General features: G+C 35.9%; 4 protein-coding genes across 8 annotated transcripts; 1 reads left to right on the forward strand and 3 right to left on the reverse strand.

The window, feature by feature from the left end:
* Window positions 1-4,094: 4,094 nt before the first annotated feature.
* On the reverse strand, window positions 4,095-8,151 carry LOC116113410 (probable protein S-acyltransferase 17). Of its 3 annotated transcripts, none has more exons than XM_031399565.1 (10): window positions 7,913-8,151; window positions 7,720-7,813; window positions 6,459-6,553; window positions 6,262-6,357; window positions 6,024-6,096; window positions 5,886-5,938; window positions 5,560-5,651; window positions 5,415-5,467; window positions 4,827-4,952; window positions 4,095-4,713 (listed from the first exon to the last, which is right to left on the reverse strand). In XM_031399565.1, the coding sequence occupies exons 1-10, from the start codon at window positions 8,050-8,052 to the stop codon at window positions 4,435-4,437; spliced, it is 1,101 nt and encodes a 366-aa protein (XP_031255425.1). In that variant the 5' UTR covers window positions 8,053-8,151; the 3' UTR covers window positions 4,095-4,434. The 3 variants fall into 3 exon arrangements, with proteins under 3 accessions (XP_031255425.1, XP_031255424.1, XP_031255426.1); XM_031399564.1 differs by having other exon boundaries at window positions 6,190-6,357; window positions 7,913-8,150; XM_031399566.1 differs by lacking the exons at window positions 7,720-7,813; window positions 7,913-8,151 and adding an exon at window positions 6,833-6,914 and having other exon boundaries at window positions 6,190-6,357.
* A 760-nt stretch (window positions 8,152-8,911) lies between these two features.
* LOC116113455 lies at window positions 8,912-11,200 on the reverse strand. The gene is made up of 7 exons (XM_031399610.1): window positions 10,960-11,200; window positions 10,638-10,856; window positions 10,375-10,461; window positions 9,986-10,132; window positions 9,498-9,524; window positions 9,260-9,355; window positions 8,912-9,133 (listed from the first exon to the last, which is right to left on the reverse strand). Exons 1-7 carry the CDS (start codon window positions 11,194-11,196, stop codon window positions 8,933-8,935), a joined length of 1,014 nt encoding a protein of 337 aa, XP_031255470.1. The 5' UTR covers window positions 11,197-11,200; the 3' UTR covers window positions 8,912-8,932.
* Window positions 11,201-11,376: 176 nt separating this feature from the next.
* Window positions 11,377-14,536, forward strand: LOC116113411. 3 transcript variants are annotated; one of them, XR_004125409.1, is made up of 7 exons: window positions 11,377-11,605; window positions 11,685-11,813; window positions 12,296-12,379; window positions 12,799-12,939; window positions 13,199-13,249; window positions 13,977-14,041; window positions 14,115-14,154. XR_004125409.1 is itself a non-coding variant. In XM_031399567.1 (7 exons), exons 1-7 carry the CDS (start codon window positions 11,405-11,407, stop codon window positions 14,313-14,315), a joined length of 903 nt encoding a protein of 300 aa, XP_031255427.1. In that variant the 5' UTR covers window positions 11,377-11,404; the 3' UTR covers window positions 14,316-14,533. The 3 variants fall into 3 exon arrangements, 2 of the variants coding, with proteins under 2 accessions (XP_031255427.1, XP_031255428.1); XM_031399567.1 differs by having other exon boundaries at window positions 13,946-14,041; window positions 14,115-14,533; XM_031399568.1 differs by lacking the exon at window positions 13,977-14,041 and having other exon boundaries at window positions 14,115-14,536.
* A 117-nt stretch (window positions 14,537-14,653) lies between these two features.
* On the reverse strand, window positions 14,654-15,597 carry LOC116113412 (histone H2AX). The gene is made up of 2 exons (XM_031399569.1): window positions 15,289-15,597; window positions 14,654-15,079 (listed from the first exon to the last, which is right to left on the reverse strand). The coding sequence occupies exons 1-2, from the start codon at window positions 15,487-15,489 to the stop codon at window positions 14,858-14,860; spliced, it is 423 nt and encodes a 140-aa protein (XP_031255429.1). The 5' UTR covers window positions 15,490-15,597; the 3' UTR covers window positions 14,654-14,857.
* Window positions 15,598-24,926: the final 9,329 nt, after the last annotated feature.

The raw sequence follows: 24,926 nt of genomic DNA on the forward strand, positions 1-24,926 counted from the left end.
TCATCGGCTGGGTCAAGCTGCAGCTCGATTCAGTTGATCGCCATTGCCTGTCGGGGAATGTCGCGCGAGACGCCCTTCCCTTGCATGCCATCTGCACTGCCCTTACATAACAGTCGTGAGATACGCGCTAAGATCCGCTAACTTCTCCTATCCCCGTTGGGGTGGGGAATTTCATCTTAAGATGGTATATCGAAGTGACCGCCTTGAAGTTTCTCAACAGAGGTCGCCCTAGGATACCATTAAAAGCGGATGGGCAATCCACTATTAAGAATTCAGTTACTTTGGTTACCTCGTTAAAGTCACCCAGCGTGACTGGAAGCGAGATCGTTCCTTTAGGGATCAGGTGGTCCCCTGTAAAACCGTATAGGGGGATCGAGGCGAGCTTCAAGTCGGCCTCGTCCAAATTCATTCTTTCGAAAGCTGTCTGGAACAGGATGTTCACAGCATTTCCGTTGTCACCAACATTTTGTGGACGTCGAAACGCCCTATCAGGGGCGTGATGATGAGAGCATCATCATGGGGATGGTGCAATCAGACTGCATCCTTTTCGGAGAAGTTGATTTCCTCCTCCCGACGAACCTTCGATGGTCGCTGCGTCGTGTTCATCACACTGATGGGGTTGTGATAGGCTGCGCGAGCATATCTTTCCTGGACACCTGGCGAGTTCCTCACAAGGTGCGGTCCTCCAAAGATTACTCCGACGCTACAGATACCCTTGCGATCACGACGCTTCTTTCCTGGTTCCCCTTGATTTTTCTCCTGCACGGGAGTGGAGTCATCAATATAATCTTTGAAATGCCCATGCTTGATTGCCTGTTTGAGAGCTCGGCACTCATCGGTGTGATGCATATTATCCCGATGAAAGTGACAGTATTTTTTATTATTTCTGACTGATGGGGGATTTTTCATGGGCTCATGCTCTTCGAGCAGGCTGGCTTCTTCTGACTTGTCAAGAATAGCAAAAACAAATGCATTCAAAGGCGTATACTGATTCATGTCGCGATCGCGACGAGAAACTGGAGCATAAGACTTTTTGGGCTCGAACCGTGGTTTCTTTCCTTTTCATTGATCGTCATTAGCCCATCTGCGATCAACTCTCCTACTTTCCCCCTCTCCTACCTTCCCCCCAACTAGGTGCACTACCTAAAGCGTCGCGGTCGTGGCTGTGGAGCGCCACCACGGAGTTTTCAATACGAAGGTATTTCTCTGCAAAGTTGTAAAAGCAGGTGAGAGAAACATCATCCTCAGCCTATAGCTCTTTCCACAGGTCAGTCTGTGGGTGAACTCCTGCTATGATGAGAGTCCAAACAAACTCTTCGGGAGTGTGAGCTACCTTATTAAGCTCTTTGTGGAATCGGTCGATGTAAGACTGGAGGGATTTATCCCTCCCTTGCCTTATGTTGCTGAGGTAGCTTAAAGGCATTGAGAACTTTCAGTTTGCTTGGAAGTGTCTCAGGAACGTCGTGCTCATCTGAGGCCACGAGCTGATCGATCCCGCTAGGAGCAACCTGAACCACCGTTTGGCATGAGAGGTTAGGGTTACTGCCAAACAACGACACTTCGCCAAGTCTGAAACCTGGTGAAGCTCCATCAGGTCATTGAATTCATACAAGTGATTTTGCATATCAGAATTTCCATCGAACACCCGCATATCGGGCATTCTAAATCTTGATGGGAGAGGGGCGGCCCTTGCTCATTTTGCTGAGCTTTTAGCTGATCTAAAGCTCATTGTAGCTCATCAATCTGAGGTAGCGGAGCTATCTAGGGATTGCTTTCTCCCATACGAGTTCGACCCTCACGATTGCGGTTGAAGAAAGTCTGGAGGTCGGATTCCTCTTCTCCTAGGTCGAAAATGTCGGTCGCTCTTGACAGACACTAGCTAGAGTCGTGTGATGGCGATGAATGGTGCGGAAAATTTTTATGACCTCCACGGTGGTACGAACAGCCCCGCGGAGTGTGGGAACCTCCCACATGATGACGATCGGGATTGTTATTCTGGCGGTGCTGAGAATCGCCTCGCCTAGCACTTTTATGGGAGTGCTCATGCGACGTGGCATGGGACGGCTCGGCATGCGACCTTTCACCGAGCCTTAACGCCACGAGTATTCTACTCGGGATGTGGTCGGTGTTTGCCAGCCCTTTGGAGCCCTTAGGCCCGCTGTTCACCAGTTTCTTACCCTTCTTTCAGCGCGTCGCAGTGCACACGGCATGGGCTATCGCCCTTTTCCATGCTTTCACACGACCTACATGCGTTTTTGGCTGTTGCACTGCCCCATTTGATTCGGGTGGCATGCCCCGGTCCAACCTTTGGTTGACCGTTTGGAGAGTATTGTTGAACCTCTCCAGGTAGCTCATGACGGCAAGGTTAAGTTGTGAGCTTGAAGGGATATCCCTCGCGGCATTTTGCAGAACCGAGGGCACCTCTAGGGAAATGTCCTCTTGTACCTGGGGGATCTCCTCATTACCATGATTGGTTCGCTCAGATTTGAATCGGCGACCCATTTGTTGTTGTAGGACCGTTTAGTCAGAGATTCTCCTGATGAAAGACGAATACTGAATCAAGCCCTCCTTCTAGCACCAAACTATTGATGTTTGATTTTGACACCAACGACTTGCACGTGGGAAACGCTGAGCTGACTCAGGAGACACACATGAATGAGGGATTGAGAATGTAAATGGTGAAAAGACAATGTTTAAAGTGGTTCGGATGCTTAAACAAGCGAATCCTATTTATATTTGAAGGATCAGGTCGCGACTTAGCGAGCTGACTTTTAGAGTATTGAGAATACAAATGAGAGAGAGACTAAGCTATTACAGAGAGAAGATAGCTAATCAAGGGTAAAAATGAACGAATCCCACAAACGAGAGAGAAACTCTTTATTTATAGTGGGATACATTGAGGTAATGATTACTGAATCTGTAAAAAAGGGTTAGGTACCGTGCAAATCCTTCCTTGTGTCCCGTTGTTCACCTACTCGAGTGATTTCCTCGGTTCATGTAGGGATTGGACACGTGGACAGCCTCCAGCCTCTCGTCAGTCTAGCGCACACCCACTACACTGGCAGCAACATACTGCTCACGCCAGCATGTGACATGGCCGCGCCTGAATGGTTGTAGGATCTGCCTAGACTCTGACCATTTGTGCTGACTGGGCTCTGCATCAGCCCTACTTTTCAAGGCATAACAAAACGCAAGAATGAAAAAAAGAATTTGCCTTTCTAAAATATAGATATAAAGCTGTAATACGAAGTTGAGTGCATATTGATATGAATTAAGACGTTAGTGATTAAGCAATTAGGGACAGTCTTAGCAAATTTTGAAACCTTTAGTTGTGCTCCCTCCGCTGCTAAAGCTAAGTCCATTGTGCAGGTTTTACCAGTACAGTATTTGGGTTTTGAGTTTCACATATTTCTCTTAAAATTTGGTCTTAAATAGATAAATAAGAAGAGAACCAACACCTCTGATTGAATAAAAAAATTCATGAGGCAGCAAGGTTCTTCCACTTAAGTAGAGAATAGTCATACTTCTGTTTCTTAGTTGCAACGTTTTCCCGATTGGTTTGGCCATAAATCTTAAGTGGAAACAACATTTATAAAGATCATGGTCATGGTTTCAGTTTTTGTGAGTAGCGACTCAAAGGGGATTGCAGGCAAAACTGGTAAAAGAAAGGGGCAAAAATTTCTTCTATGATTTTGCAACAGAGATTGTAAGTTTTTAAAAGCCAAACAATGACAAGAACGTTCCCTCTTTCTAGTTTTCTTGCTAGACTGATCCTCAATGTCCCCTTACAGAAAGACTAAGTTACAGCAAGATCATACAGTCAAGACATTTCTAGATGTTGGGAAAAATGCATATTAGTTCTGGCAGGGCGGGCTGCAAGTGAAAATGCATATTAATTCCGGCAGTGGGGGCTGCAAGTGAAATATGTAATGAAATTTAGTTTGATCCTTATAGAAAGTCAGTACACATATGATAGCATATAAGACTATTTAATTAAACATTCTCATCACATTAACAAAAAATGAATGGCTGCGCAATCCAGGTAAAAAATTTCTCATGTCTTAGGAATGGCAATCTTCTATGAAGATAAATACTTCTTTAGAAATCATTGGTAGACTAATGCAATTCAGAAAGTATGACAATCAGCAGACTGTGCCCCCTCAACAAACTATTCTTATAGTTCCATGCCTCAAAACATTTTAGGAGCTCAGGATCACACATGACACGACACATAATTCATGCCATCGATCTCTCGGCACAACAGAATACCCTCAAGCTTTCACTGATGATGGTTAATGAGGAAATACAAGGCTCTATAGTTTCACACAACACTCCCCTTGAGACATGTTAGTATGCCATGAAACTACTGGTGGAACAAATAATGCATGAAAAGTTGCATTCATATAGCTAAGTGTGTAGTCTTTTGCAACAATCTCAGGTGGACTTTGATTTTCTTTGTGAAAATGACCGTCTTGTTGATAGGGGATATATGACCTCCCAAATATTGTGAAACATTCCTTTATCATATACGTTATTCTTAACAACCACCTCGGCATCTTCTAGAGGGGATCGTCGAAAAAAAGCTTTCCACTTGCTCTCTGGAAGCTTGCTTTCACTGCTCATGCCACTTATACTTGATTTAAGTGCTGCAGCACTTGCCCTTGCTTCATTTAGCTTTCTCCGCCAGTTTATGTAATCTTGCCACTTGAAGGTCTGTGGTTTAAGTACATAACCATACATTAATTCACAGTTTCAGTAATGAGAATCTTGCTATGTAATGTTACAGACGTGAATGTAAGGAAAATAAAACTATTCGACAACGTTACCTCATTTGTTGTTGTATTTGTCCGACAAAGGTTGGCATGATACCCAAAGAAACCCGCCAGTAAGAGAGAGACAATGGCAAGAAACACCATAAGTAGTATCTGAGTGTTATATGAGCCCAACAACCACTATTACACACCAAAAAAAAAAAACATTTATCAAATAGCCAAACCAGGTATGTCATGGCATCAACTTCTAAATGACAATTGTGATAGCCACTAAAAGACTCCAATGCACATACACAAACATAACCATCACTAAGAGCCAATCAAAGTAACAATATTCTTGACATCTAAAAGGAGAATGAATGCTTTTTTAAGTAAATTAAGGAAATCTTCTCAATCACCTCAGAACTCGAGTCAACAAACAAGAGACACAACATTCTTCTTGCAAACAGATAGAAGAATGATCTCCTAGATTTTAATTCTAGGGTAAATCAGGAATATATTATGGGAAAAACTTTCGAAACTTCCACATGCCATTGGAAAAAGCTATTCTCTTAAACTGTTCCAAAACACAAGTTTTGGCTTACGCTTCAAAAGACAACTTCAGATCAGAGAAGGTGTGAAAGAGAAAATTACAATTCTCACCTGTACAACATGCGGTGCTAAGCTGTAAAAAGAATTTTCTATGCCATAATAAACTGCAAAAAAAAGATAAAGAGAGGCAAGCCGCAATAAGACTTATAAGCAAATGTCTAACAACTAGATGATTTTAAAGTCAAATCATCTTTACCTGTCAGAATATATACAACTCTTAATTCTTTCAATCGACCAGCAAGAACCAATCCAATAGCAATGGTCCCATATAAACAAAGAAGGAAATGCCTGCAAAACACTAATGAAGCATTTAACATAATAAATAAACAAACAACAGAGCTGTAAAGATGAGTTTGACCCCTATTATTCACAAAAAACTAAAATATTTATATCTTCAAAAACCAACCTAAAAATGAATTATACAAGCAAATGAACAAACAAAATGTCAGACTAAACGGTCCCAACCAAAACTTACATTGTTTGCTGATAAAATAAATTTTTGATAAATCAAAAAGCACTCACCATAAAAGAAAAGCCAAGAAGTATCGGGTATTTCTCTCCCCTATACAATTATTCTGCAATAGTAAAGAAACTTCAAAAGAAACCAAAAAATCTAATAATTTTCAATATATAACTAAAATGGTTTAAGATAATGCGAACCATCCATCCACAATGGTGGTCAAATCGGGCAACACACCGACCACATATGCCGCAGTGTTTGGACCTAGCAGGCCTGAAGCAGAGATTCAATGAAGAAGTCCCATCATTACAAATAAAAGAGAAAACTTCTGAAGAGCATGTGTACAAGGAAAAACAATGAACTCACTTTGGAATTTTACAAGTAGAACATTCTTTATCTGTGAATATAATATTGTCATAGGGATAAGCAGAGAGATACTGGGAAACATTTTCTGCATTCACAGTTCCTGCATCAGTAAAGCTAGTCAACAGGAAAAGTAGAATCCCGACACCAACTCCCAACAAGCCTGTGTACCTGGAAAAACATCCAAATAGATGACTAAGTTCACAACAGAACACATGGAGGAAATTGTAATGCCATTAAAAGAGTAAGCACATCCATACACGGCATGTTACCTGTGAATTCCACTTAAATAATATCCAGGAATATAGCTAAAGCATGACTTTGCAATAAAATAGTAAGTCCCACCAATTATTGCCAAATAAATTATCTGCAGTTAAAGATAAAGTTTAACAAAAGCTTGACCATGTGCCATAACAAGAAAGCAAAAACCAGTTATATATTAGATCATAAGCATAAGAAACAGTTAACGTCATAATTTATTAGCAGATTTATGACAAGCTCATTTAGAGGAATGCCCTTGTAACCCCTTGCTTAAAGGAAGATGAACTAAAATTTCTTCAACATGTAGTAGAATTTTAACATCAAAATCTAAGTGTGCTAAGGCCAAGCCTGATTACCCAAATGCCGAAGAAAACTAATGGTGCACCTTGGATAATTGTATCACCAATTGAAGCGCTTCAAATACCCAATAGAGCATTAATACCTATCTTCTTCATGCTGGATAAAATACAGGAAAAATTACATTTTTGAGATCAAAAGAGAACTTCAATTGTTTTTGGAGAAGTACTAAATAGATGTTTTCTTAAAAGTGCTCAAGTAAAAAAGTAGTGATTTGCGAAGAAGCACATGATAGGTGATTTTCTTCACAAAGCATGTATAAACGCTTTAACAAATAGAAGTTTTACGAAAAAGAACTTCAAAATACATCCTTAAATGATTCTTAAGCACTCCAAAGTACACCCTAAAACAATACTCACTCGTCACTAAAATCCCGAATTATCTCGTCAAAACAGTATCATAAATCCTTTCCAAAGAAGCACTTGATAGGTACTTGTTTCTTAAAGCACTTAATAGTGCTATAATAGACAACATTTTTACTCAAAAACACTTCCTACAAGAATACTCTCAAAATCACCCTAATGATACTCACTCTGTCACTCATCACTCAAATCCTGAAATTCCCTTGTCAAAACACTATCATTAGAATCATTTCCGAAGAAGAACTTCACAGGTCCTTTTTTCCTTAAAGCACTTATAAGTGCTTATTAGATAGCATTTGTACTCAAACGAGGTTCCTACAGAAGCACTCTCAAATACACCCCAATACCATACTCACCCATCACTAGACCCCAAAATCCCCCCCTAAAACACTATAATTCAAGTCAACACTTTCCGTTTCAAAACAAACATGTACAAGAACAAGCTCCAAAACACCAAAATCAACAAAATACACTACAATCCCAATTACGAATCCATGTTTTATTCAAATTCATCAAATAACTAACATGCACGAATAAATAAACAAAAACAAACCTGTAAAATCGGGTTAGGCCGATCGCAACAAAAATGCTCAACCGAAAGAATCGCATTAGTCCCCTTCTCCCCACATACGAACCCAACAAACCGGCTACAAAAATAAAAAAATAAAAAATAAAAACCCAGAAATAAAATCATCACAGCGAATCAAAACCCGAAAAGGAGACAGAATGTGTAAGTGGGTCCGTACAGAAAGTAATCGTAGGCGCCAAAAGTGAGAAACCGGTGGACGCGTTCGATGGGGGTGCCTTTAAAGATGGGCCATTGGCCACAAAGGAAAGAGACGACAACTAAGGCCGTGATGAGGCCGTGAATTATGAGAACCCACATGCTTTTTTGCTTTGGTTTAGCGAGACTGCGAGAGAGAGTACGAGGTGTTTAGACGAGCATTCAGTTTTTGTCAGTTTTGTTTGCCTTTGACTTGGTGCATTGGGGACGGCGTTTGACTTTGACTGTAGTTTCAGTTTTAGTTATTACTGTATTTATATTTTCCCTGAAAGGAAAACGAAAATCAAATTATATTGAAGAATTTTCTGGTAAATTTAGTAAAATAATTAGCTAAAGCCAAAAAAAAAAAAAAAATGCAAATACAGAATACTAATATTCAAGAACTTACAAGTAAAATAATTTAATCTTATTAATTATTTATGAAGGTATTTCTAAAATTTAAAAATCCTAATATTCAAGAACTTACAAGTAAAATAATTTAAATACTAATATAATTTCAAATTAATTAATACATTAAATTAAACCCTTTTATTTAACAGGATGTCGAACGATCTTGCACACCTCGAGTAATCTTGTAATGATGTGCTTAAATCTTGAAAGTCTTGAATTAAACCCATAAAGGACTAAATAAATTCATCTTCACTTGATATTATTTTGAGATCAGTCATCAGCGTGTGTGTAGCAAAAATTTGCTGCAGAATAACAAATCTGAACTTCACTCAAAACTCAACACAAGTGAACAGCTGAACATTACTGATTCAAGAACTACTACTTTTGAAGAAGAGACTAATCAAGTAAATCCATTACTGTAAATCTATAACGTAAATTTTCACATTCTCTATACATGGCTATGGTAAAATCTCATATGCTAAATGTGACAAGTTGTAATTCACAAGTGGAGGCAATTTGGGGATTAATTAGAGTAAGATGGCCAGTATTTTATATTGCTGGACAATGGACATCAACTTTGAACCATTTGGAACTAAATGTCAGATTCATCTATGGTATCTTCTATAATGTCAATGCAGGATGCTACAGATTTTGCCATGGACATGGCTTCAGCAAGTTTGGCCCGAGCTGCTTCGTGGCGGCGCAAAAGTAGGACTGTGTTTAGTACAGCCCATCTGACTTGAGAGTCTGCTTTCTTCTGTGTGAAGCCTAAGCCTTTAAGTAATGAATCCAACTGTTTCATAATCACACTAGCTCAATTAGTAATGTTGATACTTGCATAGTTCTATCTCTTTTTGGATGAAATAGATTTTCATGGATAGGTTTTGAGTAGAAAATTGAGGAGAGGAAATGTATGAACCTTGTTTATATCAGCAAGGCCACCCTCAGCATATCCATATAATAGATATTCCGTCGCCACGCCTGCTAACGCTATACATGAGAATCTGTTCAACGTCTGATAAGATATAATCAACCTTTAAAATTTTCTCATGTTTCAATAGAATAAAATAAAATGGTGTTTCAAGAGCAGCATACAACTGAAATTGATAAGTTGTCAACAAGCAGGAAGGAAAAAATGTGACAAGATGTAAACATACCGTAGCTGATACTTTACCAGAATTAACCTGCATGGCATGAGAAATCACACAATTAAAGAACAATAGAAAACCTATAACTATTCTAACATTGAGATGTTCAACCAGAAAGAAAGTGCCTAGTAGTTTTGTATGGTAGCTAAAGTTTCTGCTGGTTGAATTGAGTAGAGGAATTATCATTTGCAGAGGGGGATAAAACGGTAGATTGGAGTGTTAATTGCAAACAACTAGCAATCAAACTCATTCAGTAATTTTTCCAGATTTCACAGCTCAAATAGTTTGCCTCTCTTGACAGGTTAGGATTTTAGTTTAGCTACTCTTCACTAGTGAACTGAAACTGGATAAATGTGGACACAGTAAAATCGCTTAAAATGCATAGAGCCTAAAAAAGGGGATCAAAGTATACTAGACAAGGCAAACCCAAGCAAGAAATAATAGGACACCTACAGAAGAAAGTCTACCAAAGAAAGTAATATATTATAAGAACTTACTTCTTCAAGAAACTCGAAATCCACAAAAGCAGTTCCTGCTTGAACATTGAGTGATCCTTCTTTCTGAAGAGCTTCCAAACTAGATAGTGTATACCCTTTGGGAAGAATACCCACCAAGTATGCAATTAAGAAATGACCAGCTTCATGCTGCAGAAAAGATCATAGTTACATAATTTTGTGGAGAACAATCTCCATTATGCAATGCAAAGTATTCAGACCAGTCAGCTGGAGTTAATATTGATGAAGTACATATGTTCTGCAAAAATGTTAGAAAGAGACTTCTTTGAACATATAATAGCATGAGAAACAAGAAGTGAGATGGATTTCCATGTCACTGTGGTCAAAAGATACACAAAATTAAATAAGAGAGATCAAGAGATGTTTCTTACTTGAATAACCCTGTTGTGGTACTTCTGGCTAAAAGTGTGACCAATTGTGTCAAGAACCAAACTGCCAACTCCACCATTAAAAGAAACCTACGGAAAACCAATATGATTACTACACCAACAAATCAATAGACTAGGAACTCTCCTCCACTATAACTGATCAAGAAATATTTGAATCAACCAATATCCCTAGTTCATGAATAAGCAGTGAAAGAGAAAATTACATAAAGAAATGGGTTTGGAAGACACGGATTAAAGTAAATTACCGAGTCCAACGTCCAGAAAAACAACAATGCTAGAGACAAATAAAATATCTGTTGCGGACTAAAACCAAAAACATTCCATGCCGCAATTCCTCCTACAGCAGCAGCAAGCTGCAAATTCCGTTCAATCGAACCAAGAGTTTGATCCACCGGTGACAAAAGAGACACCGCTTCTATTCCGTTCAGCTTCAATTCATCTAATGTATAGAGCCTTTGAGGTACCTGCAAATCTAATTCACTCTGCGTAAGAAGCCCACATGTCTAATTTATCCATTTAACTAATTTATTCAGTGAAAAAGGGTATCAGAATCAGACTAAAACAAACCTGACGAGCAGCTCCGAAACATCGAAGGCCACCGGGTTTTCCTTGAAAATCCTTGACTAAAGCAAGAGCCGACCTCTCATCTCCCTTGCTTAGCTCCTTATCAACTTGCTCCAACACTTGTCGTTTAGAGATTATTCCAATTTCAGATGAACTAACAATTCTGGTAGTAAATGAGAAAGCTCTGGCCTCTGGACGTGAATGCAAGAAACACAAGTTGTTGTAAACCAAAGTGCCCATTCAACTCAGAGAAAATGAAAAATATTAAATAATTATGAACAAAATTATGTATATATAAAGAGGAAAAATAACGGTAACCAGTAATACATTGACAACTAACCTGACGCCACGTCATCATTCAGATAACGAACAAATATGAAACGGTGACGTTTTTGTTATAGATAGATTGTTTCTCGATAACCTAACGGAAATTTTGCAAAGAGAAAGAATGAACTTGGCGGTGAGTTCTCAGCTCGGACGAGAACTACTGGTGACTGGAAGGGAAGCTGATTTTGCAATACGGCGTCGTCGAGCTCTGAAAAGAGTTGACAAAGAGCTTTCGAGAGGCAATTTTAAAGCTGCTCTCAATCTTGTGAAGCAGTTACAGGGCAAGCCCAAGGGTCTTCGTGGCTTCGGTGCCACCAAACAGGTCGTCTCTCTCCCTCCCTTGAATTTCGTCCAGGTGTGAATTTTTATGTATTAATACGTACACTTGCGTTTTTGTGTAGGTTCCTAGAAGGTTGATATCGATGGATGAATTAGAGCTAAATGCCGTGGAATTATCATCTATCAGATCGTTGTTTGATTCGGTTATGGATTCAATTGAAAGTTGTAGTCGGTTTGATTCATTAGATGAGGTGTGGTTATTGATTTTTAATAGTAGAATGCAGCTTTCTTAATCTATCATTTTACAGTTCATTAATTATTGTTGGGTTTGACTGATAAATTAGAATTATAATGCAAAAACAAAAATGACCTTTTTTTCATTCTCTGATTTCACATTAGTTCTTAGGATAATATCTTAAAACTTTGTTCCCGGAAATTTATTGTATCCTTTAAAAAGAAAAAAGGAATTTAAAATCCATAATGTACAGTGTGTCATTTCTTTGCAAAACAAGCTAGGCATAATGTACTATTCTAGAGTTTTTATGCGGGAAATGTAACTTTCATGTCAATTTTGAAGTTTAAACCAGTGAATGTTTGTTTCATGGCAGGTCCTTACGAGATTTCAGTATTGACTGAGTTTGCTTATTTCATTTGTGAAATGTTTGAACTTCCATTTGTTTTTAAAAGTTCCTAATAAGTTACAAGATGGCTTGTTCTACTTTTTCTTTAACAGGTTCCAAGTGATAGGGTTGAAAGCTTGGTGGAAGATGAAGGCTATGAGTCTCTTTGTGAAGAGGATTATTCCATGTGCATGCAAGTAAGATGAACCACTACCAGGAGTTTAAAATGTGTTGCAAAAATTGTATAATTATGAAAGACAAGTAAGAGTTTTTCTTACATTTATCACTGAAATTAGTGCTGTTGAGATGACCAACTGCTTGCTGGCTTTCCTTTTGATCCAAATGTAACCAGTTTATAACTATAAAAGATATGTAAAATTCGGCCACCCTGCAATTACATATCGGTGAATCTGAAGCTGAATATACTGTATTGTTGGTAAAGTTAATTGGGAAACATATTGCGTAGATATTTTTAATGATAAACTATCATTTAGATTGTTATTTTAACCGCAGCCTTTAATACGGTATATTGTATATGTATATGTATATATGTATGTTTCTTTTCATAATCTCTTTCGACAGGGTATGCTTAACATTGTAAGATATACTTGAACAGCATGAAGCTGGTCATTTTCTTGTTGGCTACTTGCTAGGGGTTCTTCCCAAAGGTTATGAGGTACCAAGCACAGAAGCTCTGAGGCAGGATGAATTCGCTGCCGGAAGAGTAAAATTTGTGGGTTTTGAATTTCTTAAAGAAGTAAGTGTGCTGTTGTCTTCTGCAGAAAATTAGTTGACTATAGTTGCTTGTATTTTCTTATATACTCAGTGAATATATGGCCAATTGTTTCTGTATCCTTTTTTCACATGTGTTGAGCAAATCATTATTGGGTTGTTGTTGTATGGATGATTGGTTTGTCACTGAAAGTTTCGATTGCTTGAATCATCGCTGTATCTTATTCTGTTTAATGTGTAGGTTTTAAATTATCTTGGATTTCAAGACTTTCCATGCCATGCAGGTTTATATTCCAAGGATGCTAAAGACAGATATTGGTCAAGTAAGCAATAGGGTAAGATACTGAGACATTTCTTTTCTCTGTGGCATTGCACAAGGTGCTCTCCTTTATATTGCATACACTTGTAATTCTTGACTGTCAATTATTTAGCACTGTGTTTTTTTCAGATTCAATTTTTTTCTCTTTTTTGCTAATATATAATTGCAATTATTTCTATTTCCACCACCATCATTGATCAAGTATTCTTCGATAGCTTTATTTTCTTCTTCTATTTTAATCATGAAATGAGCCCTATATTAGTTTGGTTTTCATTATGCACCCCGGAAAATATTTTCTCTTAATCTGGTTGTCAAGTAATTGTGTGGCAATTTTAAGCTGAAGCTAGAGTGTTGAAAGCCTAAGTAGAGGGGAAATTTCAATTTTCATTCAAGGTGTAAAGCTTTGTTTTTGGTCTCGTTCTTTATGAGTACCACATACACCTTTTGTGCTTTCCACTACTTCTTTCTGTTATGGTAACCTCTCAAGGGTTTCACAAAGAGTGCTAGAGTGGAATAAGAAAAGTGGGTTGAAACTTGAAAACAATAGCTCTACTCAAATTCATTAATTACTCAAGTGTAGAAACTTAGTGTTAAGTTATTGGGGGGTCAAATGGACTGTTTATCCAGCATCAAGGTTCCCACACTTTATTCCTTAATTAAACTTAAAAAAGGCGTCCCTAACAGCCTGTTTCTCGATCATGAATGGGTGCAGATTTTGAACAACTTTTCATGCATAATTTTAGGAGGCTTAGTGGCAGCACACTTGGTATTTGGATGCTCAAAGGGCCATCATTCTGATATTGACAAGGTCTGAGTTTTGCTTGTCATGATACTTCGTATGAGTTATATGTGCTAACTGCTTGTCTCTTATTATGGTATAGCTGGAAAGAGTATTCAAATGGTTGGGCTACAGAAAGGGTGAAGCTATCTCTCAAGTGAAATGGGCTGCTCTGAACACCGTTTTAATTTCACATCGCAACAGTGAAGCTAGATCAAGACTAGCCAAGGCCATGGCAGCCGGAAGATCAGTCTGCTTATGTATCGAAACTATAGAAAACGCCATACATGGAAAAGAAATCTAGCTAATTTAAGGATGACACGTTATATTATATTTTACTGAGTTGCATATTCTACCTAGACGGCAAGGCAGAAACAGCTTGCAAGGGTTTTTACTTCAATGATGAAAGCTCTCACCCACTGCCATCCTCTTGCCTTTTTTGCTTATTGGAAGGATATTGATCGAACTGGTTGATTCAATAACTTAAACTCTAAATCCTAAACCTTTTTTGGCCCTGAAGTTAACCTTTCTGTCGTGTTTTGATAGAGCTTTGTGAAAGCTCCAGAACTGTCTACCATTCATCGACTTCATAAACAAGAGATGGACAGGAAAGTTGTGGAAGCCAGACAAAACAACACGAAGTAAAGCAAAAAATTCCAGTAAACAATTAGGAAAAAAGGTAAAATATCTCATGGGCATATTGATTAATCACAAAGCTACTTATGAAACCTGAACATATCAAAATCCATGTTGCCAGCTAACCAAAAATCCCATCATTTTTTTTTTTTTTTTATATTACAAGGGCGTAGAGAGAAATAAATATTAGTAAACCCTAAAAAAAACAAACTAGAACTCCTGAGAAGCAGAGCCAATATCTCCCTTTCCTTTGCCCACCTTCTTGGGAAGCAGAGTCTGGTGAATGTTGGGCAAAACACCTCCATTAGCAATTGTAACTGAGCCCAAAAGCTTGCTCAGCTCCTCGTCATTCCTCACAGCCAACTGGATGTGCCTCGGCACAATACGATTCTTCTTGTTATCCCTCGCCGCATTTCCAGCAAGCTCCAATACCTACAATAAACCAAAACCAAAAATTGGAAATCATTAATTTTACAAACGACTTCTAAAAAAGATTCAACCCACAACAAAAAACAATATTTATACAATTTGGTAATCAATGACACCCAAACAGTAATCAAAACCTAATCATTTAGGTACAATCAAACAAAATCAAAACAGAGAACCCAACGAGAAAAATTATTTACGGAAAAGAATTATACCTCAGCAGCGAGGTACTCAAGCACGGCGGAGAGGTACACGGGAGCTCCGGCACCGACACGCTCGGCGTATTTTCCGGCTTTCAAAAACCTAGCAATACGACCGACAGGAAACTGAAGCCCCGCCTTATGGGACCGCGACACCGACTTCGATGCCTTCGGCTTGCCTCGGCCTCCCTTTGTTGTACCGCCAGTAGAACTCATCCTTCTATCAAAAATTAAAATCCTAACCCTAGCTTTCGTTTAGATTGATTCTGTTCAAAGAGTTGATGCCAAACAGAGTGTGAGAAATGTTTAATTTTGAGAAATGAAAGTGGCGTGATGGTTTATATAGGAACTGTTATTGTGTTGTGATTGGCTCAGTGGATGGTCACGGGGATCGCCAACGTGGCACAAAAATTTGGGGTTAGCGGGAAGATGTGTGCTAGTTAGGAGCGGTGTTTCCCGGGCTGATTTTTTTAAGTTTGGGGTGCTATAAAACGACGTCGTTGAAGTTTTGAATTTATTTATTCTACATTAATTAGCCATTATATATTGAAAGCCCATCAAATGACAACAGAAGCCCATTGGGTCATTGGTTTCTGGCCCATTGGGCCATTGGTTCAGTTGATGGTCATGCGGTGTTTCCCCGATTGGTTTTTTTAAGTTTGGGGTACTACAAAACGACATCGTAGTAGTTTTGAATTTATTTATTCCATTTAATAAACAATAAATATTAGTTCACAACTCAATCTCATAAACTCTCTCTTATAACCCAACTCTTACGTAAAAGTTTCCAGTTTTTTGTTGATGAATTTTTAATTTTGAAAAATTCATCAGCAAAAAATTGGGAACTGTCATCTCGAGTTGTGAGATTGAGTTGTAAAAATATAATATTGCCCTTTCATAAATTGAAAGCCCATCAAAAGACAAGAGAAGCCCATTGGGCCATTGGTTTCTGGCCCATATCAGGAGATCTGAGCCATTGATTAATACGTGGGCCATAGAATCAATTCAACAAGGCTGGATCTGGGCCATGCATCTTCTGTTTGAGAATTATTTGTCCCATGAACTTGGTACAATTACCTTAGGAACTATCATGTCAAGTCAACAATTTACAAGTGACAAATTTTGGTAATGCCCATCAAGTTATCATTCCATATTAATGTCATAATTAATTATGATTTGTTAATATTAGTCACCTTATCATTACCCCTTCCTTAACCAAGAAAATAAACCATACTTTAATTATTAAACGTGTTCAACGATAGTCTAGAACTAGTATTCTTTGTCGTTTTAATATAATTTTACGTGAAACAATCGACAAAATGATTATTTTTGATGTAATATGATATTAACTTTCACTTTAAAAGAAAAAGGGTTTAGTGAACTCTCATAATCAAAACCTCCTTAAAAATCACATATGGATGTGAAAGAAATTATTTAACCATTACATTACAAATTTAGATCTAGATCTAGTTCTAATTTATGCCCTCGTAAGCACATGACCTCATTAAATGCATTGTTATTCATATTATGACTCGCTCTGCTCCAAAAACATCAAGTTTTTAAACTGTTGAAACAGAAAATCGCACTAACTAAAGAAATTCGATTAACCTTGAGGGAATCGAATCAAAATGCCGCGTGATTTTCCAAAAACATGCAAATGCAACTGAAAAATCTTGAGCCCTGAAACAGTATTGTTAAGATGAAAAGGGAAAAGGGGAAAAGGATTTTGCTTAAATGTGTTGATACCTTTGGCAATTGCCCAATTGGTAGATAGCTTGATGGATGGAGATTTTGAGGTCTTTATCAAAATATAACTTTCCAGCAACAAGAGAAAAAAAAAACCAAAAGCATTTTTCCAGACTACAGCTTTTGATTCCAAAACAGCTATTTGTGAGATTCCTCCGCTTATTATTCATCATAGAATTTCATCATGTGTCAGCACTATGCATGCTTGCTGAAATCTCCAGTGGAAGGAATCTGCAAACAGTTCCTTATTTGGGCCCTCTCATCCAGTTTTCATCCTCCTTTTGGTTTATCAAAAAAAAAATAATAATAATAATAATCCAAATAGTTGTACAATGACTCTTGGGTATATTATTCAAGAGATTCTGAGTTTAAGTCACCTGAATTGTTAATATAGATATCCATTAGAGGGTATATTTGGTCATTAACTTCAGAGTCCTGAGGGAGAGTATACCTGATCATTAATTTCAAGGCCTCATGGGAGGTTATATTCGATTGTTAACTTCTGGGGCTTAGGAGATTAGTCGACGTGCACACAAGCTGGCATAGAGAGCCTCAGTCACCAAAAATAAGAAATAAAATAACTCCCCCTCACTTATAATCAAATGACAAAAATCTCATATAATTATAATAATAACATAAATCCTTACGTTGCAGTCTTAAAGTAAACGGTAAAATGACAATTCTGTAAATATTTATCAACTCATCATGTTATAAATTCTAAACGGCATACTAACGGCAGAGAAATTTTTATTATTTCTGAAAAATCAGGGGGATTTATTTTACAACATATCAAAATATATTTGATACTTCATAAGAACAAAATAAAATAAAAATGGTAATAACATAATGCTTGGATTTAGGCTGTTTTGATTAAATAAGGTAAAAAAAGGGAAGCTAATGTTAAAACATAAAGTATAAGGGTAAAATTAATTTTTTTTTTTTTTTTTTAATTCTAAAGTTCAGTGGGGGCTCATGTCCTCGCTCACCACTTTCGTGGCTAATTAAAAAATAAATAAATAAATAAAAGCACATAATTAATTAACACACAAAATACAAACCCCACACGTTTGGTAACAGTCTAAGATTAGAATAGTCTAGTGATACCTAATGATTGCCACCCAAAAATATATCTCTTTCTAATTACAGAAATTTACAACCACAAAATATAATAAAAATAAAATTCCTTCGTCAAAATTTCAATCATTGAGTATTGCCAATTTAGCAATCATATTAATTGTACACGGCTCTAATAATTAATGCGACATTAACACCCCCAATATTATTGTTTTCTTCCTCCATCACCCTCACAATTCCATCTTCTCAATAATTACAATACCGGTCATGTAATGTTATCTCATCCCCCACATGTATACTATTTGATTGTCGTAATTCGTGTGTCGTAATCTAAGAAATTCGACTGGATTAAGATTACGTTGCTTAAATCCTTTAATAATGATATTTAAAACTTTAGTTAATTTGAAAGGTCATGTTTTGAGAACGATGTTTGAATGTTGCAAGTAATTATATTTTACCAAATTATCCTTATACGATATTTTGCGATTTTTTGTATATTGAGAATGTGTGTATATAAGTACTTACGTATCAAATATATCTCTTGGATATACTCTGAATTCAAGTCTCTTTAATTATTTCTTTTGCCCTATCAAAGATATTTTTCAGACATGCTTCGAATCTCTTCAATTGTCACTCTTACCCTTTCAAACGTATCTCTCAAGCATATTTTGGTTTTCTTCAATAATCTTTCTTGCCTTTTCAATTGTGACATGGCTCTCTTTAATTTTATCTCTTACCCTTTCAATTCAGACATATTTGTTTACCCGCATTTGTAGGGCATAGAGACCAAGAGAGACAACAAATACAATTAAGATATTTTTCTATAAGGGCAATTGATTTGGTGAAATTTGGTGCATATACACTTGAATAGCATATTAACATATATAACAAAAGCAAAGAAACGAGGAAGAAAGATGAGACGGTATTTTAACTACCTCTAAATAATTTGACGGTTTGCTTGAGACTCTTGAGTGTACTACTTAAAGAGATCCTGAATTTGAATCTTTACGATTATTAATAAGAAATAGCCATTGAAGGTTTACTAGATTCCGACCACCATTATTGGAAGATGATCGAAATCTGGTGTAATAACGCACTATCGACTGAATCTGACCGGTAGTGTGTTGATCTAGCCTTTTTCGACCAAGATATGATTGTCGTTGATGACCAAATGTGGTCAGATCTAGCCATCAATAGTTAGATCTAGCCGTAGATCAATGGATCTGATCAGAAAATATCATATCAGTGCATGACCAGCAAGTGTTGATACGGTGACTCTGACCACCCTTTGATAATGGTGGCCGACTATCCGTATTTAATAGATGAATTAAAGGTGTTTTTGTTAATTTTTAATATTTTATTATAGAAGTGTTTAGTAAATAAATAAATATAGAAGATATTTTTATTAATTTTAAAATTTTATATTGTAATACCCACTCAATCTAAACTTTTGTCGAAATATTATCTTATCTAACCAAACGGACCCATATATTTTGAACGAGAAAATTAAATTAAATTAAAAACTAAAAAGAAAAAAGTTAAAACAGAAGAAGCCAAAACCGGTTCCTAATTGTTGACCCATACGCCCAATACTTCCAAAAAAAGCACTGTTTACTATGGGGGCTACCTTAATTATAATAAAAATAATAATAGTAAAGTCATCAGTCGTCACCCAAAGCTGCTTCTGCTTCTGCGATTGTGAAGTAGTTGACAATGACTTTGGCATTACACTTTTCTTCTTCTCTTCTTCTTCTTCTTCCACATCAGACAAATTTCAATTATTTCTTTTCAAACATATGCCATTTTATATTCTCCTCTCTATTTTTTTTATTTTTTTATTTTTAAATCAAACTTATGGACCGACATTCTCATCCCTATTTATACATGGTGAAAAGATCTTGGCATGGTTCCTTATCACATAAAAAGAAAAAGAAAAAGCCCTACTAAAAGATTATTGTAAGATAAGCACAATTAAATAGAAATCATAAACAAATTTAATATACTAAAGATTACTGAGGAAACATGGAATAAGTTTTGTCAACTCGATTCGACATAATTTGTCAACACCTTTAACCTAACTCGACCAAACAATCGTGTCGAGTCATGCATGACCTAATATGACAAAAAGTTTTATGAGAAAATTCTCGTGTTGATTCGACATTTCGATTAGATTTTAATCATATGCATCTTCATTTAGGATATTTTTTCTTTAAAAATATCTATACTAATGGCTTACTAATCCAATGATTTAGATTTTTTTTTTTAATGATCGAGGTGTCTGGATCAGCTTGCGCGTATCTCAATCTAATAATTTAGATTAGGGATGGGCACGGGTTGGAGACCACTGTCTTCGACCTTGGCCTAAAGCCCGTTTTATTTTTGTATCTTTAGTTTTATTATCTTTTTCTTCAAATTATATATACCAACAAAAAAAAAAAAATTTAAATATATAATATACATATTAAATGTAAAGATCATATCATCAAAAAATAAATTAAATCTATAATGTATATATTAAATATAAAAACCATCATACTAATATACAATGTATAATGTATAATGTCAAATGTATAATATATAATATCAAATGTATATATATATTACAAATATTTATAATGATTTATTATATTTAATCTAGTTTTATTTATTACCTATTTGTATATTAAAATTATTATAGGTATATATGATTGATTTTCAATTATTTAAATTAATATATATATATATATATATACGGGCCAGGGAATTCGGGTCGAGGCAAAACCTATCCTGGCCCCAGCCCGTCCTCGAATTTTGGGGCCAATCTTGGGTCCGATCCTGGCTCAAAGCCAGAACTATTCGGGGAAAATACTTCCCGTTCGAGCTAGGCTTTATGCCCATCTCTAGTTTAGATTTTTTTTTTTATGATTGGAGTGTTCAGACCAGCTTACGTGTAACTCAATCCAATGCTTCAGATTTTTTTGACGAGGGTGTCTAAGACAGACTAGTTTGTGCACACTATTAACCGGATAAGAACTCCTATGATCACCTTTATTAGAATTTGAGATGAATTAAATTGAAAATCCCGTGAATAATATATCCATTCAAAACTTCTTAAGGTCACCCAAGGATGGTTAATGATTTAGATTTTCATCATGCATTGGGAAGATGTGGAGAATTGTAACTTTCACAAAGTACTTTATTTATGTTACTTGGTTGTATTCAAGTACAAGGTACTTCGCACTTATCTCTTCTTAAAAAATAAAATAAAAATAAAATTCCTTCGTCAAAATTTCAATCATTGAGTATTGCCAATTTAGCAATCATATTAATTGTACACGGCTCTAATAATTAATGCGACATTAACACCCCCAATATTATTGTTTTCTTCCTCCATCACCCTCACAATAATTACAATACCGGTCATGTAATGTTGCCGGTGGGGGTAAGGTTATCCCCAACATGTGTACTATTTGATTGTCGTAATCTAAGAAATTCGACTGGATTAACATTACGTTGCTTAAATCTTTTGATAATGATATTTATAATTTTAGTTGCTCTCACACTGTAATTGGATCTTTATTGCATACTAATGTTAATTTGAAAGGTCATGTTTTGAGCAAGTAATTATATTTTATCAAATTATCGTTATGCGATATTTTACGATTGTTTGTATACAGAGAATGTGTGTATATAAATACTTACGTATCAAATATATCTCTTGGATATACTCCGAATTCAAGTCTCTTTAATTATATCTATTGACCTATCAAAGATATTTTTCAGACATGATTAGAATCTCTTCAATTGTCACTCTTAACCTTTCAAAAATATCTCTAAAGCATATTTAGGTTATCTTCAATAATCTTTCTTGCCTTTTCAATTCTGACACGACTCTCTTCAATTACCTCTCTTACCCTTTCAATTCGGACACATTTGTTTAGCTGTATTTGTAGGGCATAGAGACCAAGAGAGACAGCAAATACAATTAAGATATTTTTCTATAAGGACAATTGATGAGGTGAGATTTGGTGCATATACACTCGAATAACATATTAACATATATAACAAAAGCAAAGAAACGAGGGAAGAAAGATGAGATGATATTTTAACTACCTCTACATAACTTGACAGTTTACTTGAGACTTTTGAGTGTATTACTCAAAGAGATCCTGAGTTTGAATCTTTATAATTACTAATAAGAAATAGTTATTGAAGGTTTACCAGATTTCAGCCATCGTTATCAGAAGATGGTCGAAATCTGATGTAATGGCTTATTATTAGCTTAATCTGGCCGGTAGTGTGTTGATTTAGCCTTTTTTGGTAAGATCTACTGCCAATATATAATCATCGTTAATGATCAAATACGACCAAATCTAGTCGTAGATCAGTGGATCTAACCAGAAAAATGTCATATCAATGCATGAGGGGTAAAATCTAGTCAGTCATACACTAATATGGTGACTCTGACTATCCTTCGGTGGTGGTAGCCGGTTGTCTACATTTAACAAATGAGTTAAGAATGTTTTTGTTAATTTTTAATATTTTATTATAAGAGTGTTTAATAAATAAATAAATATAAAATATATTTTTATTAATTTTTAAATTTTATATCGTAATACCCAACCCATTTAACTTTTTTTTCAAAATATTATCTTGAAAAAGTATCTAGCCAAGCGGACCCATATACTTTGACGGAGAAAATTAAATTAAATTAAAAAGAAAAAAGTTAAAACAGAAGAAGCCAAAACCGGTTCCTAATTGTTGACCCATACGCCCAATACTTCCAAAAAAACCACTGTTTATTATGGGGCCTACCTTAATTATAATAAAAATAATAATAGTAAAGTCATCAGTCGTCACCCAAAGCTGCTTCTGCTTCTGCGATTGTGAAGTAGTTGACAATGACTTTGGCATTACACTTTTCTTCCTTTCTTCCTCTTCTTCTTCTTCCATATCAGACAAATTTCAATTATTTCTTTTCAAACATATGCCATTTTATATTCTCCTCTCTATTTTATTTTATTTTTTTTAAATCAAACTTATGGACCGACATTCTCATCCCTATTTGTACATGGTGAAAAGATCTTGGCATGGTTCCTTATCACATAAAAAGAAAAAGAAAAAGCCCTACTAAAAGATTATTGTAAGATAAGCACAATTAAATAGAAATCATAAACAAATTTAATATACGTAAAGATTACCAAGGAAACTTGGAACAAGTTTTGTCAACTCGACTCGACATGATTTGTTAACACCTTTAACCTAACTCGACCAAACAATCGTGTCGAGTCATGCATGACCTAATATGACAAAAAGTTTTATGAGAAAATTCTCGTGTTGATTCGACATTTTGATTAGATTTTAATTATATGCATCTTCATTTAGGATTTTTTTTTTAAACCTCATTTTTCTTTAAAAATATCTATACTAATGGCTTACTAATCCAATGGTTTAGATTTTTTTTTTTTTATGATCGAAGTGTTCGAGCCAGTTTAGAAGCACTTCAATCCAATGGTTCAAATTTTTTTGATGAGGGTGTCTAGGGCAGGCTAGCTTATGCACATCATTTATCAGGTAAGAGTTTTAATGATCACTTTTATTAATAATCGAGATGAATTAAACTTAAAACTTTTTAAATAATATCGTGGCTTAAAGATTTAGGTTTTCATCATTCATTATGGAAGAGGTAGAGAATTGTAACTTTCACAAAGTACTTTATTTATGTTACTTGGTTGTATTCAAGTACAAGGTACTTCGCACTTATCTCTTCTTAAAAAATAACTGGCCTTAAGATTACCCCGTGGACACGAATGAACGGTTTATATACGCACACGTGTCGTGATATTGGACTCTACACCTTCCTTCTGGATCCAAACATCTACAACTAATCAGGATCCGAAAACATGATCTCACGGCTGATTGTGCAACACATGGAGAAGTAAAATAGAGTGGAGGCCCTCAGAGGAGAGCGCCAGTGCCAGTGCCAGCTCATCCCTCAGGGGTAATAAAATAATAATGATCAAGTGAATTGGCCATTAGGGACATATATCATGCACCATACATCATGGTTTGAGGTGACGTGTCGAGAGTTTGTGAAATAAAGTTAAATTTTTAGGTTGTTTCGTTCGTTATTATGGTAATTTTAGAATAATATTTTAAAGAAAGTTAAATTAAATAGATATTCTGTGTAGGTTTTAGAAATTAATAAAAATATTTTGTATATTTATTTATTTACTAAATATCTCTATAATAAAATATTAAAAATTAATAAAATACTCTCAACTTATCCATTAAATACGAATAGTCGGCCACCACCGCCGAAGGGTGATCGTAGTCGTCGTATCGGTGCATGACCGATTAGATCTTACCGATCGTGCACTGCCAGAAGATGTCAGATCTGACTGTATTTGGTCGTCAACGATGACCGAAGATACGATTGTCGTTGATGACTGGCTACGACCAAAGATCTGACTTTTTTCTATCAGATCCATCGTGGATCTGGCCGAAAAAAGCTAGTTCGACGCACTATCATTATACTATATTTCGGCCAGCTTTCGACAATGGTGGTCAGAATCTGATAAATATGGATTTCTGGAGTGTTTTTGTAATTTCTAAAAAAATATTTTGGGGTATTTAGTTAAATTAACAAATTTATGAGAGTTTAAAAGAAATTGAATAATATAGAATAGTATTTTGAAAATAAGTCAATTTCACTGTTTAACTTTATTGGGAATACTAATAATAGTATTCCAAGAATGTAACAAACGGAGGCTTAGATTAATTACAATTATACATTGATATACCTCTATATATATATAATTTAATAATGTAAATTTTATTTTAATTTGATGGAA

The sequence above is a fragment of the Pistacia vera genome, unplaced genomic scaffold (assembly GCF_008641045.1).
Source record: "Pistacia vera cultivar Batoury unplaced genomic scaffold, PisVer_v2 Contig679, whole genome shotgun sequence".
NCBI classification, from domain to species: domain Eukaryota; kingdom Viridiplantae; phylum Streptophyta; class Magnoliopsida; order Sapindales; family Anacardiaceae; genus Pistacia; species Pistacia vera.

Bases quoted from the DNA above. Each gene is read 5' to 3' on its own strand.
- LOC116113410 (XM_031399564.1), bottom strand. From the start codon at position 8,052: ATGTGGGTTCTCATAATTCACGGCCTCATCACGGCCTTAGTTGTCGTC. The intron at 6,554-7,719 runs GTTTGTTTTTGT...CTTTAACTGCAG, and splicing joins GGCCTAACCCGATTTTACAG to ATAATTTATTTGGCAATAAT. The intron at 6,097-6,189 runs GTGAGTTCATTG...TCTCTGCTTCAG, and splicing joins TCTACTTGTAAAATTCCAAA to GCCTGCTAGGTCCAAACACT.
- LOC116113455 (XM_031399610.1), bottom strand. From the start codon at position 11,196: ATGGGCACTTTGGTTTACAACAACTTGTGTTTCTTGCATTCACGTCCA. The intron at 10,857-10,959 runs GTTTGTTTTAGT...TTAGATTTGCAG, and splicing joins GTTTCGGAGCTGCTCGTCAG to GTACCTCAAAGGCTCTATAC. The intron at 9,525-9,985 runs GTAAGTTCTTAT...CATGCCATGCAG, and splicing joins ATTTCGAGTTTCTTGAAGAA to GTTAATTCTGGTAAAGTATC.
- LOC116113411 (XM_031399567.1), top strand. From the start codon at position 11,405: ATGAACTTGGCGGTGAGTTCTCAGCTCGGACGAGAACTACTGGTGACT. The intron at 11,606-11,684 runs GTCGTCTCTCTC...GTTTTTGTGTAG, and splicing joins GCTTCGGTGCCACCAAACAG to GTTCCTAGAAGGTTGATATC. The intron at 12,380-12,798 runs GTAAGATGAACC...ATACTTGAACAG, and splicing joins ATTATTCCATGTGCATGCAA to CATGAAGCTGGTCATTTTCT.
- LOC116113412 (XM_031399569.1), bottom strand. From the start codon at position 15,489: ATGAGTTCTACTGGCGGTACAACAAAGGGAGGCCGAGGCAAGCCGAAG. The intron at 15,080-15,288 runs GTATAATTCTTT...GGTTTATTGTAG, and splicing joins TTGAGTACCTCGCTGCTGAG to GTATTGGAGCTTGCTGGAAA.